General features: G+C 37.7%; 1 protein-coding gene across 5 annotated transcripts in view; it reads left to right on the top strand.

The window, feature by feature from the left end:
• CFAP43 (cilia and flagella associated protein 43) overlaps nt 1-14,825 on the top strand; it is a 50,220-nt gene that overhangs the window by 7,485 nt on the left and 27,910 nt on the right. For 3 of the 5 annotated variants that reach the window (XM_030486707.1, XM_030486706.1, XM_030486709.1), the window contains 10 exons: nt 627-794; nt 2,019-2,169; nt 5,524-5,674; nt 7,844-7,906; nt 9,017-9,096; nt 9,819-9,950; nt 11,039-11,152; nt 12,236-12,316; nt 13,132-13,280; nt 14,276-14,379. In XM_030486707.1, coding sequence (XP_030342567.1) covers nt 627-794; nt 2,019-2,169; nt 5,524-5,674; nt 7,844-7,906; nt 9,017-9,096; nt 9,819-9,950; nt 11,039-11,152; nt 12,236-12,316; nt 13,132-13,280; nt 14,276-14,379 — 1,193 coding nt within the window. Of the gene's footprint in view, nt 1-626; nt 795-2,018; nt 2,170-5,523; nt 5,675-7,843; nt 7,907-9,016; nt 9,097-9,818; nt 9,951-11,038; nt 11,153-12,235; nt 12,317-13,131; nt 13,281-14,275; nt 14,380-14,825 lie in introns of those variants that run through there. The other 2 variants (XM_030486708.1, XM_030486710.1) reach the window with 2 other exon arrangements.

Below are 14,825 nucleotides of genomic sequence, written 5' to 3'. Positions count from 1 at the left end.
TTCCCAGCCTTGTGTCAGCTATACACAGCAGCCCTACACAAATTCGGCTGGTTTGTGCTCATGTTAGTTAATGCAGCCATAGCTTGCATGTCTGCATTCACAGCACAGTTATTGTATTTCCTAAGTAATTAATCCATAGATAATCAGGGGCTGACTGTGGTTTATTTCCTAATAATAATCCCTTCCATCTGCAAGCCTGCAAGCATTGTAATTATGGAAAAGCATGCATTGGAAAAACAAGGCTGAGGGCTGGGGTGCTGGAGAGTTGATTGGGTCATGCAAGTAGTCACTGATGGAACTGACAGAAAAAAATCCATGTCTCATGAGTCTGTTGGTCTTTCACAAAAGGAAGTGCATGAGAACGGTTCTAAAATGGCAGTTTTCAAAATTATTTTACTATTCATTCTTTTTGTAGCAGTAACAATTTTTGGTGTGGCTAATTAACCACCTCCTTTGCATTCTCGTGAGGACCTAACTTATTCAACAGCAGAAATGTTTGTCAGTGACAAAATATTTGTTTTCCAAATTTGATCTTGAAAGTCAGTCATAATCACATCCAGACCTTTAGCACGAATGGTTTTGACTTATTTAATGGATTTGATTTTCTTTTACTCTCCTTAATGAAGGAACTGGCAAGAAAATCTCCTCCTGTGCAGCGAGTCTCAGCCAGGGGTAACAGTGACGTCTATGAGTTTTAACCCTATGAATTGGCAACAACTCTGTCTTGTTGATGAGAACAATGTTACTGTCTGGCATATTGAAAGGAATAATGATGAGCATCACCTGACGCAAAAGTAAGTGGAAGACCCTTCAGGTTAAGAGAAAAATCTAGTTGTTTGTTTTAATAACTAAAACTAGCAGCCACATCTGTTCGCAAAGAATTTAATCCAATTTAGTTCACCAAGCAATTGCAATCAGTAATTGCTAAATCACCACCAGTGTGGATCTATCTGGTAAGTCAAGTTAATTGAATTTATGATTTAATTTCTTAGCACTCACATGTCCAGATTATGCACATCATGAAGCTAATACTAATCAGCTGCCTTGGCAGCCTCCACCAAAAGCTGCATAACTGAATTAAGGTATTACCTGGACTGCTTTCCTGCAAGTGGCTATGTTGAGTATTGCTTTTGTAGCTATGAAATCACCACATTCGGATCAAGTTGCTTCCTAGTAAGCATAGTTAAACAATATGCTGTTTTATTTGCGAGTTGTCCCAAAACCAGTATCAATTTTCTGTGTGATTTCCACCTTGTGTGGCCAATTTACTGATCCAGAGGGGGTGGCTCTGTCAATGCAATTTACTGAGCACAGCAAACCTAGAATTTATTTATGCAAAACTGGTTTTTGAGGTTGGTATAAAAGTCATATGTTAACCATTAATATATTGCCAACTATTGCCATATACTAGAGAAAGTATAGACAAGGCCTTGATTTGAGATCTGAAAAGAATACTGAAGGGGTTTTTGCCTCCTGTCTATATAGAGTACACGTGAAAATAATACATATATTCTCCTTTTTCCTCACTTTTCATTCCATTCAGTAGAAGCATTGTAACAGCCACTCATACACCAATTTCTGGAGTGCAGCAGGCAAATACTGGTACTAATTTTTCATCATCATTAAACTTTCTGCAAGTAAACATGAAGCAGGAATCCTCACAGCATAGGCAAGTTAAGTGTGTGACTTTACTAATCCCGGTTAGTAAGGAAACAGTAACATAGAATGGTTGTTTATACAAAGCAACAAGACAAGACACTGAGCTAGAGCATGGCAATCCGTTTCTGTCCATTAGGAACATTCCTCTTTTGTAGTAGCCTTACTATGACTTTTCAGTGAAATGGTATGTGCCATGTAGAATGATTGCCTACAACAATCCTTCATTACTCTCACAGAAGCAAAGCCCGTTAAATGAGTTGGTGTCTCAAACTTTTGAAAACCTGCTTCTCAGTTTTGTATCAGCATTTCCTGTTCATAATATTTCTTCTCCTCAGACAGTGTCTCTTGCTTTTTCACAGCCCTGTGGAACTCCCTGATGCACAAGGGTCTATGAGTCGTCATACAGATTTGTTTTTCCCCATTTCTTATGATGAAGACCCATACTATGGCCCTCTTTTGCCAGTTTCAGCCATTGCTGGACTGGAAGGAGATGAAGCAGAAACATTCATGGTAATTACTGGGGTTTTTTTTCCTTTTTACTATCCCAAGTCATTATACTTTTTATGCAAATAGGTGTTAATAATTTGCATGTCTGTTAGACAGGTACAACCCAGTAAACAAATCTGTTGTCTCAATAATATTTTTGAAATCCATTTTGACAGGAGACTTAGAAGTCATGCTGCTACTGCACAGGTCCTAGCACAGTCATATATCTGCACAGTGGAGGTACTAATATGTATCCCAGAAGCAGTATAAGCCTGTCAGCATTTAAGCATGCCCAAGCTAATGTGCCCTGCCAAAACCTGGAAAACCTATTCCCATGCTAAACTGATAGTAACCTTCAGGTATCCTTACTTCCCTTTGGGATTTGTTTTCTATTTGACTGAAATGTCACAAGCTATGGAAACATGGAAGGCTTTGTTTGAGACAGCAACCGTTGCTTCTGAAATACGCTCCAATACCACTGTCAGTGTTGAACTTGCCTGTTTGTCTCACTTGTATTTGGTCATTTACTTGTTAGCTTCCCTTGAAATGCCTCTTTTGAGAGGCCTCAAAACTGTTCCCAAGTTTACTTTCACTTGACTACCAACCAGAAGCATCTGCCAGTGTGAAAACATTTAACTTGCAAATCTGGGATTCTAATTCTAAGATTAAGACCATCAATTTCTATGTGGTGACTTGTGATATATGAGATGCCTAAACTACCACGTACAAGATGTTACTGGCATTATACTGTGTCATTTCAGTGGGCAAATGTGAGTTCTGTATTGTCAGATTAGTATACCACAGTTTTCTGCCATAAACTTTTCTTATAAAGCAAAATAGAAAATGAAAACAGGGAATGATGCTTTCCTGACCTCATCATCTTTTCATGGCTTCATGCATTCAGATTCACAGAGGTTTTTCACTGTGAACCTGCTGATGCCCTTGGTTTCCAGCACAATCAATAACTACAAACAAACATCATCTACTGATTCTGTTTACACATGAACTGCTTTTATTTCAGATCACTTAGAACACAGAAAATGAAAATGCTCATTAGGGGCATTGCCTTTTTCTTCTGCCTTACTGCCTCTTGTATTATGTACAGATGTTGAAGTGCAAAACCCACTTTGTTCTTTAGCATGTAAAGTGAATTACAAGAGGTATTGGGGAAAAAACCAGCAACTACCATATTAGGTCTGTGAGGCTTAATAGAATTTTTCTGTCCTTGAATGGATGCTATTCCATTCAGAAATGCTAGGTTTGTCTGCTTGAACTTGCAGAACCATGTCAGGAACTTTCCACATGGAAAAATTTGTGCTTTCAACCATACTTGGTTGAAAAGGTTGGGCAGGGCCTTGAGAAACCTCATCTAGTGGGAGGTGTCCCTGCCCATGGCAGGAGGGTTGGAACTAGATGATCTTAAGGTCCTTTCCAACCTAAACCAATCTATGATTCTATGATTCTATACTAGAAACCACTAAGGGTCTTTGCATTGCTAACTGCCTTCAGAGAAACCTAGATTTCTTTTTAGCACCTTCAAGGTGATTATGTTCTCCTTAGAAATATTCCTAGAGTAAGAGTAGATTGTTCTACTAGTCTTTGATGAAGATTTCCTTTTCTTTCAAATTACGTGGTAATTATTTACTCTCCAACTTCTCTAGGTGGGTGTATTTTGGTTGTGAATATTGATAGGGTAATGAACAGCAGGTTATTTAGAAAGGAAAGGGTTTGGGTGGTTTTGTTCAGAAATACATGCTGCTGTTGTTCCTTTTGTTCTCGTGGTGGTATGTTGTTTCCTGTAAGTTGTGAGGTGCTACACTCACTGTTTAGCACTAGGAGATACTGAACCAATTTCTTGCATGTTTTCACCTTGCTCCATGCTATGATAGCTGAGTAATTTTTTGCAGGACTTGCATTTATTGTGCCTTACAGCACCAATTCTCCCCTCCATGCATGCCTGTGTACATATGTTCCATCTCTAGCAGAAAAACTGAGCCACTACTAGGTCTTGTGACACCTCACACTGGGGAGGAATCCCATGCATATGTCTTGTCAGGTCAAGCACCCTCTTCCAGCACCCCAGCACGGAACATATGGTTTTGGCAAAGCAATTCCCCCACAAGTTGTTGAGAATATACTTGATGGAGAAGATACTTCTTTGAAATACTGTTTTATCAAGACCCTTGTGTTGAAAAGTGTCTAATGCAGCAACTTTGAGAGAGATTGAAATGACTGAACTTGCTGTGTTCCTCAGATATCCATATATCTTCAGATTACAGTTGCTGTAATGGACCAGGCTGTCCATTATAGAGCTGCTGTAACTACTGTTCTTCACTGTCTTTGTACATTGACAGGCTGCTGTGGCAGATGTATCAACAGTTATCATCACTAATGATTTGTGTACCATTACAAATGTCCGTGAGCAGTTGTCTGACTCTGGCCTAAAATCTGTGCCTCGACATTTGTATATACCTTGGAGTTATTTTCCTCTCTCCTATCATCCATGTTTTTTCAATTAATAAGAGACAACCTGCTTCTCCTGTGGTGGTTCATGAGGCGCGTTCAGCTGAATGCAGTGGGAATAGTATCATGGCCTGACAAAGCTCTCCCTATCTCTATAGTATTTGACAGAAGGATTTTTGTTCTTTAACACTAAATCTGAGCCAGTTGAGATCAATGTTTTTCACATTGATGTGAGCATCCAAAGTGGAGAACCATTTATTTAGGCTATTATTGAAAGGAGTTGTCCTCAACCTGTATTACGTGGTCTTTGGAGGCTGTAGCCCATTCGTAAGGTATGTGTGAGAGGCAAGTAAGAAAAGCAAGCCCATTGCTAGTGCACTTGTTTGCTGCTTTGAAATGTGTTAGGATTCCATACTCTAGAACAAGGTTCTGAGGCTGGGTGTGTACCAAGGTGTAACCACAATGGGGCAGCAGAGTGAAAGGAATTGAAATCTACTGCTTTCAATCCTTTTGTTTCTTGAATTAGATTGATTTACTTTTGTTTCAATATTTCTTACAGTTGGGACCTGAGTTTTCTTTACCATGCTTTACCATGACAAGCCCACTTAACTCCACTTCTTCCCCAGGACCAATTTTATTAGATTGTCTTTTTATAAGACTTTTCATGACAAGAATCCATAATGGATATTTTTTCCCTGAAGAAACTATCTCCAGGCATAGGCATTTTGGGAAAATGTTCTTGTTTCTCAAGTTACAAGCCTCAGTGAACAAATGACTGAGTAAAGCAAGGCTGATGTTATACAAGTGGTCAGACTCTTTAAGTTAATGATCCTTTTTCTTGCCTTAAAATGTATGTAACTGCTTGTACAGATACTTGCCAATTGTTGATGGAATTTGTTTATTTTTGTGCTGAAGCCTAGAAATTATATTAGGCCTTTGCTGCATCCAACTGCCCACTGCTGGTCTGCAACCTCACAAATTTACATGGGCTGCAAAGAAGGATATGTTTTGGCAATTGATGCTGAGACATGCGGTGTTTCTGTTCTTCAACAAAAACCTCTGCCTGGTAAGAAATAGCTGCGTTGTGTGTTTTATTCAAGTAGGGAGGAAAGTGGATAGGTGAAAGCTTTTTTTGCTTTCTTCTGTTCTCCTATTATGTACCTTACAGAAATTGTAAAGCTATATTGTAGGACCACATTTCTCTTAATATGATAAGAATTTGAGAATATCTTTTGAACCTCTATTTGGGTTTCTTTTTTGGCTTTCATTTTTATCAAAACTGATAAAATGAACAATATTTCTAGGAGCCCAGGTCTTATCAACCAGTCCTACTAGATTAATATTAAACTATTAAGATACCAGCTATACACAGTCTTTTTACTATTAGGTAAGTACCAACACTATATTTTATTTTGCATGAAATATTGGATTGTCCTCATTTGGTGTGTTAGACGATGTTAGAACAGATCTTTGAAGACTCATTATGAGCCTTCAAACAACAACACTGAATTTAAGGTAATGTTGCTTAATAGAATTCCTTAAGGTCAGCTCTTATATAAACCATTTTCTAATGAAAACAAGGCCATAAAGACTATCAGGCTTTACTGCAGAAAATATGAAGCACAGAGGGTGAACAGGAGGTATCTTTGTCTTCAACCAAAGAAATCTGCTTTTAATTTATTCTAGAATGGGAGTACCTCAGATTGATTGCACTTGCCAAGGTGATTTGTCTGCCCTACGTATATTTCACATACATATATGTCTTTTTTCATGGGGACTGTTAGCTGGCTAGTGACTGACTAAAGTTTTCTGTCAGCAGCAGCCTATTCCATGCCTTCTTTTTTCTGGGAATCCTGAGGTATCTCCTCTGCTATTTGCCACAGGATACCCTTCTGTGCCCATTCAGAGCCCTCCCAAGATGGGGGACAGTGAGACACAGCTGACATAAAATGTTTTGGCAATGGCAACCTGTACCCTATCATCCTTTGCAGGGATGGAAGGTGTCAGTCCAACTGAGTACATGAAGTTCACTGGTTCAGTCAGGTCTAAGAGGAGTACTGGAATATGATTCTCCCTAGCACTAGAACTGGGTAATATCCTATTTTAGACCAGCATAGCACTGTTTCACTAATAAACACTGACTCAGACTGGATATTAGGAAAAATTTCTTCACCAAAGGGGTTGTCAAGCACTGGAACAGGCTGCCCGGGGAAGTGGTGGAGTCACCATCCCTGGAGGTGTTTAAAAGACCTGTAGATGTGGCACTTAAGGACATGGCTTAGTGATAGTCTTGGCAGTGTTAGGTTTATGGTGGGACTCGATCTTAAAGTTCCTTTTCAACCTAATGACTCTATGATTCTATTATAGACAGGCTGGTGATAATTTGTTTTCTTGTTTTGTCATGTAATACATATTGGTTTTTAAGCAAGCAGCAAGTTTCCCAAAGTACTGTATCTCTATTCAGTTTTGCTAGTTAACACAGAAATGAAAGGCTGCTCTTGAAAATACCCCAACAAACCAGCATTATTTCTCTGCTTTTGAAATTGTCAGAGTTTTAACTTACCAAATCAAGAGCTGGAAATCATCAACAAATAAAAAGCTGAGGTGTGACCAGAAATGGTTTTGGCAGTTCAGTAGAAAGAAACAAGAATATTTGCCATCCGGGCTTTTCATTGACCTGTATTATTCTTCTTTGAGCCCTGTCCTAAAACTGTCTAACAAAACTGTCTGTATTCATATTTTAATGAAGCTTCTGCTTAATGTAAAGCATACTGCAACCTGTATCTATTTAGCAGAATGCTTAAGTGCATGTCCAGCTTTAAGCACATGCTAAATTCCTATTATGGTGTTGCAAACAGAACCATAAACAGCCACAACATTTCACTTGGGCGTTTTTATGAGACTGACTGAAGTTTCCTTCGTAAGTACATCAAATAAAAAAACCAAACCCATGCTTAGAAATAAGAATACCAGCACTTAGCACTAGAAGATATATAAATCTGTATCTGTACCACTCTCCGTGCCAAGTATTGCTATTTCCCTTTTAGAGCTGTAAGCTGAATAACAGAGTGATTGTGCTTGCTCAGTTACGTAAATGACAGAAATTGTGGCTATTGGGGAAGATTCAGTGTACTGAACTTGGGCTTTTGTTTGGTAGACTGCAATACAGCTGACTTTTATTGCAATATTGACATATAAACAAGGTTGATGTTATAAGTTGTTTTCTTTTGTGCAGACCACCTGCGTAAAATATCGGACGTGGTATCGTACGTTCGTAAAGAAGTACAGAGAAAGAAAGGTATTTCCATGGTCAAATTAAGCTAATAGCACCACTGATGTCTATGTCTGGGAGTAATAATATGAGAGTACAGCTGGAAGCCACTGGTTGGAAAAACTCGGCTCACACTGGCCTCTCTAAGACACATTGATGGCAAGTTTTTATATGTTGACATGACAAATGATTAATAGCTTTTGTGCTAATAGACAGCCACATGAATAGCCTCAGGAAAAACAGTGGCAGTGAAATAATTTCTTTTCATTCTAATTTAAATTGGAATAAGGAGGCTAGAATAGGTTCCCTACTGCTTAGTTTTAATAAGCTTTTTTTTAGAACTGCAATCACTTGTAAATTAGTTGAGTTAATATTTAGGGAGTTGTTTCAAGCACTGTTTTGGGCTCCACAGTAGAAAAAAGATACTCACATAATGGACGAAGTTCAGCACAGAGCCACAAAGATTATTGCAGAGTCTCAGTACCCAACACATAAAGGTAGGCTAAGAGAACTATGTTTGTTCAGTCTGAAGTAAGGGAAATGGGGGGTTTTACTATTGTTTTACTTACCTAATGAAAGGTTAGAAGGAAGATGGAACCAGACAGGCAAAGGACACAGTTTGCATCAGTGGAAATCCTAGGTAGATACTAGGAATAAAAATACTTTCACAGTGAAGGTAGTCAGACATTGGGACAAGTTGCCCAGAGAAGCTACGGAAATTCCATTCTTGGGTATATTCAAACCTCAGCTGAATATGACTCTGAACAACATGCTCTAACTTTGAAGTTGGGTCTGAGTTTGAAGTTGTGCTGATCATGAGATTGGATCAGAGGACTTCTAGGGTCCCTTTTAACCTAAATGATTCTGTTATTGACCAACTTTAAGGTGGCTATTTAGCAGCCTTTACAAAATCAAATGATTTCTCAAATTAATTCCTAGTTCATCCTACCACAGTAGTACTGTCACTTCAAATTATGTATACCAACCTTCTGCTTCCTTATCACAGCAAAAGTCCAAAGAATATTTAGCCCACAGAGCATTTTTACTCACAAATAGTAAATCATCCCAGTTTTGAAGTTGAGACATATTGTTGCAATAAATCAGATTTGATATTTTATGTTGGTTTTGTGCTCTCAGGTGATAAACCAAAGGATCTGCAAAAAACAGTTTTATTTGGCATGGCATTTTGTAACGAGGGACTGTATGCAGCTGGAAGTGTAAGGCATCTTTTATGCTTTTAGCTTACTATGTGAAAATCAAAGAACATTCAAATGGAGTATATTTGCAGAGTTCACCACAAAGACAGGAGTTAGAAAAAAAGTGGAGGGCTGCAGAACTATAAAGGTCCTCTCTGATGTTGTACATATTTTCTTTGTTATGACTTGAAACAAGAAATTGGAAGGGAGCAGGGTGGGAAGGGATTCTACTTTTGTAGTCAAAGAAGCAATAAAGGAGGACAATCTTCCTTTTAACAAAAGATAAGGAGTATTCTAGAGGAACACAAAAGGAGGATGGACAAAAAGCAGGAGAGAAAACGGCCAAGGGAACTGCCAAATTGTTTTGTGCAAATCTAACTCAATATTTAACCCAAACTGACAATACCATTGTACATTACTGCTTAAGAGTGGGGCAAATTCTTATGCTGTCTCAAAAAAATCAGTATGAAATCTGAAGAATTAAGTGATGAAAGAGCCTGTTTTTATCAGGCATGGACTGTTACTAAGAATTGTATTAAAGAACACCTTAATTTTTCAGTAGATTTGTTACCCAGAGTAAGAATCCTCGGGATTTAAACACACTAGAAGCAAATGAGTCTGTTAGTGATGGGATACAGTTAAACACTGTTAGAGCTTTTTCAGACGTTCTTGCAGTTCACTTTGCCAGAGTGTGCTGGGAGAAATGACCTAGACCTCATGGAGATTTGTATTTTTCTGCACAGGAGGGCATTTTGTTCTTTTATGAAGTCAAAGGTCTGAAGTACGAGATGAAAATCTATGCGGATATCTTACAACCCATATCCAGCCTCATATTCTCCCCTGATTACACTGTACTTCTGCTTGCCACTGACCAGGTATAGCATTTGAGATAGCAGCATTACATAATGGGATGTTCCTGTGATGCTATATGTGTATGCTGATATTATTAGTATGAAATGTCTGTAATTTCATACTAATTATTATAGTCACAAATTATCTCACAGGAGAAAACATCTTGTGTTTTTAATGAAAGATTGGAAAGACTTTTAATGAAACACAGAACAATTGTCTCCTGCAGATGGTGAATTATATAGTACCTAATGCTGAGATTTCCCGACATAAATACTTGTGTGTGTACAGTGGAGTAACTTTAGGGTCTGCAATGTGTTCAGGTCACATTGGACTGGCTGAGCATGAGCTCTAGGCTTGATGTGTGCCTGCACAGTAAGAAAAGAGTAGCTTGCTTACTACTGTGGCTATGCAGTAGAGCTGTGTTCATGTACCTGAATTTGTCTGGCATCCCAGTCCAAGATCCTTCTTTGACCATCCTGATGTACAAGAATTTACACAAGGGTCCCAAATCCTCAAATTCTACCTGTACTTGCAGACCTTTAATCGTTGAAATTGGCATTTTTAAAGCTCTTACAATGTTTTTGTGTGTGTGTGTGTCAGGAGGTTCTGTATTCAGGACAGCAGGGCAATGGTGACTTCAGTCATACTGATTTCATTCTCCTTTTGTAAAATAAGATCTAAAATCTTTGTAATGTTAGTTATGAATTGTTTCTAAGAGGCTTTGAGATCTTTAGATAAAAGCATCTCTTAAAGCTTAAGATTTATGATATGTGTTTTATGTTGGTTTAGAATATTTAGTGATTCCTGGAGTAACATGAAATAGAGTGGTTTTAAATTATTTTATTAAAGCAGTTTTGAGAAACAAAACTTCTTGGAAATGTGACTGGCTGGATCACTCTAAAATGAACTAACTTGATCTTCTAGTGTCAATTAATGTAACCCATTGATTTCATGAGAATTCTCCTGGGCACTTTTTACCTCAGGTTAGAGTCAAATATAAAACTTTAAAGAGTGAAGCTCAGAAAGATGGGTATTTTTTGTTGAAGTCTTCAGAAGCTTTTAAAGAAAACTTTCATAGCCCAGTGATGAATTATTTCTCTTTCTTTTTCAGGGGACACTCTATACTTACAAACCTGCCCACAGTGGAGAAGCTGTCAAACTCCTGGACACATGCAGAAGTTGTTTTCTGGCAGCTGATTTTCTTACAGGGAACGAGTACTGTGTGGTAAGAAACAGTATTCTGTTTTATGTACAACAGTGGCTCTTTTCAGGTAACCAGTATGTTGCTAAGGCCCAGAATCTAAAGCCTTGCAGAGAGATTGGGACTGTCCTGATATTTGTTATGGAAGTAAATGGCATTAATTCAGGTATGGCCTATAAAAGGGTCAGAACTTGCCCTAGAATGCAGGGTGGATAATTCACAGATTGCTAAAATGTCATATTGGTTCTGCTGTTGATTTGTGTGACTCGCTATGTTCAGGAACATAGCTGAGCAAAAGGTGGATTCGATTCAGAGAATAGATGTTGGAACAAGAAATTCCTACTGATCTTTTCAGCCTTCAGCACAAATTGGAACAGCCTGAGAGATGCCTCTGTTCTGGGTTCAGGGACAAAAAAGGTCTTACTCATGGATCTGTCCATTCTGAGAAATTCCTTGCTTTCCTCCTATGTCTTTGGCTCCTGCCAGACATATGCTAGCCAGCAGTTCATCTCCAAGCTATTAATTCTTCAAGTAGCCAGCCAGGAACCTGGGGTCTTAATCAATTAGGTTTGCTGAATCTGTTTGTTTGTTGTTAGCATGGAAATGATAAATGTTCCCTGACTCAAAGAGCAATGTGAGGGTTGATTGATCTCTAGCTATACTTTACTGTGGAATTACAAAAATGCCTGGATATAAGACCTCAAGCTTCATTATGATCTTTTTTCATGTGAGAAAACAAGACCTCTTCTTAAGCGCTTTCTTATGCAAAGAAAATGATAAGCAGGTTTTTCTGTTGCTGGCTGAATGGTGGGAGTGCTAATATTGATCAAGCTTACATGTTTTGTCCTAGATTATCTCATTCTGCTTAAAGACCATTCCTGCAGTTGCAGCAATTCACAAAAAATGTTATATGTTTTCCGTAGGCAGGTGTACCTTGCAGCAACGGGGCTTAAAGGAAAAGCAAGATAATTCCAAGCAAAACTAGTGACCTTTGATCTGCCATGCTCAGACATTAGCTGAATTTATATTCTATAGGAAATCACTAGTCACTTCCAGGCTATTTGGTTATTCCACCCTCCTTTGACTATGTTTTTCTCTCTTCAACAGTCTGTAACAATTTCAGGTGAAGTACAAGTTTGGTTCCTGAAAGATGGAACTGGCCTCAGCAAGCTAAACCTTGATGTTCAGGTACATGTTACCAGGAGCTTATATCGTGACTGATACTTAAAATTTTCTTTAATATTTTCCAGTTCATAGCATAATATTCCACAGATTTGGATCAAGCAGTGATAAGGAAAGCTCAGTAGTGTCTTTAAACAACTCATGAAACAGATTTAAATATGATTGTCTTTCAGAATGTTTCCTTGAACTAATCTTGTATTCAACCCGGCCATAAAGCAGAGGAAACATTTCAACCTAATGTCCTCATGATCTGTCTTTAAGCACATGTTTGTAAACAACAACCTTAATTTTTGTGATATTACATTATTAGCTTTTATTTTTAATGAGTGTCAGAACCAAAAGAAAAGTTTCAAGTGTATAAAAACTAAATGCCTTGACTGATCTGAAAAACTGGTGTTAAGAATTGAGCTGATAGAAGTATTTCAAACTGTTAATGCTTTGCCCTGATTTAAGATGCATTCAAACCCTGAAACCTGACATAGTAAGGAAAAAAAAAATCCCTTTCTATAACAGCTGTACCCATAACAGTGCACTCACTGTTTTATTTAGCTGGAACTTCTTCCTCTTAAAATCTGGATAGTTGGTATAATTTTGTTTTCTGAGAGGCACAGGATTATCTTTTGATATGTAGATGCAGAGCATAGGTAAAATTCCTCTGATAGTTCTAAAACTTTCTTTGGGGTTTTTTTTTAGATAAACCATTTCAGGTTTTTTCTCCAAATTTTAGGGACTTTTAAATAGTAGAAGAAATTGGGTACTGACATGTAGGATAATACATAGAAAGATATGGAACTGTTAAGTATCTTTTACCTCCCAACTAGGCAACTGCCATGGCTTGCTGTCCCTCCTCCAACAGTGTTGCTGTAGGGACCAAAAGAGGCCAAATCTATTTCCTTGATGTTATGGAAGCTGAAGCTCCACGGGTTGTTCACAGAATTTTTCTTTCCGAATTTCCAGTGCTGTCTTTACAGTAAGTATCTAATAACAAGGGCAGGAATATCGTCAATTTGTTGCTTGAGTAATGCTGTTCAACAAAAAACCTGAAGTTTGTATTCTAAAAATAACATTAAAATATTTTAACAGCTTCAATTATTTTAATTGCTTGCAAGAGGAGTAATAGCAATATTTATATGAGAAAAACAGAAGAAAACCTGTATTTTAGAAGCTTTAACTGTGCACCAAAGATACTGATATACAAGATACTTTTTGACAGATTCCCCCCATATGCAGTAATTACACACAATTCAATGTATCTGAATTTAGAGGGTTATTTCTCACTGAATACAATTTTGAGGTTTTATGAAGTGAAGTTTAAGCCTTTTGGGCATCCATTCTTATATGGTGGATTTTTATTACCATTGCTAATTATTCATTTGCTTACAGTTCCAAATTTACCAGTCCTCTTATAAATAGATCTAGTGATCTAAAAGGCTTTTTTGTTTGGTTGGGGTTTTATTTTTTTCAGTTATTGAGAAGTCTGAGACTATTTCATTTCAACTTTTCATGAAATAGAATGGATTTTGAACTGTTTAACTTTCCTATAATCTGTGTGTGATTTGGAGACTTAGATATAATCTCTTTCCACAGTTACCTAAGCTAAACCACTAAAAATAGATACAGAAGCAACTTATTCAAAGTCAAATCAATGCAAACAAAGACATGGCTATTCAAAATAACATCAAAATCTGTATAGTAGTTTTATTTTAAAGATGTCGACTTCAGAGAAAGATTTACTAAAGCTGTTAACACAGATGCTATTGGAGTATTGGTGCTTTAGATTGACCACACACTCAATTAGAAATTGCATTCGTAGCACTGGGCTTTGTAACCCAGTATCCTAGAAGGTGAAAATCCAGTTGCATTTACGCCCTCAATGAAGTCAGCAGAGATATGGGAGCGGAATTATTTGACCCTTTTTATTGACTGTACTGAATTGGGGTTTACTTGGATTCATATTTTACCTAGTTATGATCAGAGTGGCCAGTTCCTCATCGCTAGAGCTACACAAGGACACATCTTTATTCTAGATGCCCGGCCTTCAAAATTATTCCAAGTTCTTGGATACATAGGTAATATATGTAACAACATTAATTACTTTGTGTTTTCACTATGTGCTGTATTTTAAGCATATTTGCTGGTCAGACTAAGCCACTCTCCTTATTTTTTTTGAAGACTAAACATATTCTTCCCACCTATTTTCCAACCATAATTTGCCCTAGCCAATCTGTATGCTTACAGATCACATCTGTGCATATAGATCTTCATCATCATTTTAACTATAAAATACATTATCAATCATTTTAATTGGTTTAACAAATCTAGTATTAAATTTCCTTAGATAATTTTCAGAATTTGCCTGATCACGTTCTCATTGTCTGGCTGGCTTCTTAGAGGAGGCTTTTCTGTGCTTTATCTGGCAGTTATCAGCACACAGCCTCCAAATTGCTACAGTTCAAGCTGGATGTAAACTCAGATTTGAATGTTTAATGTAATAACAGCACAGTGGTCTTTAGCA

This window comes from Strigops habroptila, chromosome 5 (assembly GCF_004027225.2).
Source record: "Strigops habroptila isolate Jane chromosome 5, bStrHab1.2.pri, whole genome shotgun sequence".
NCBI lineage: Eukaryota > Metazoa > Chordata > Aves > Psittaciformes > Psittacidae > Strigops > Strigops habroptila.
This window is presented reverse-complemented; position numbering and strand designations above follow the sequence as displayed.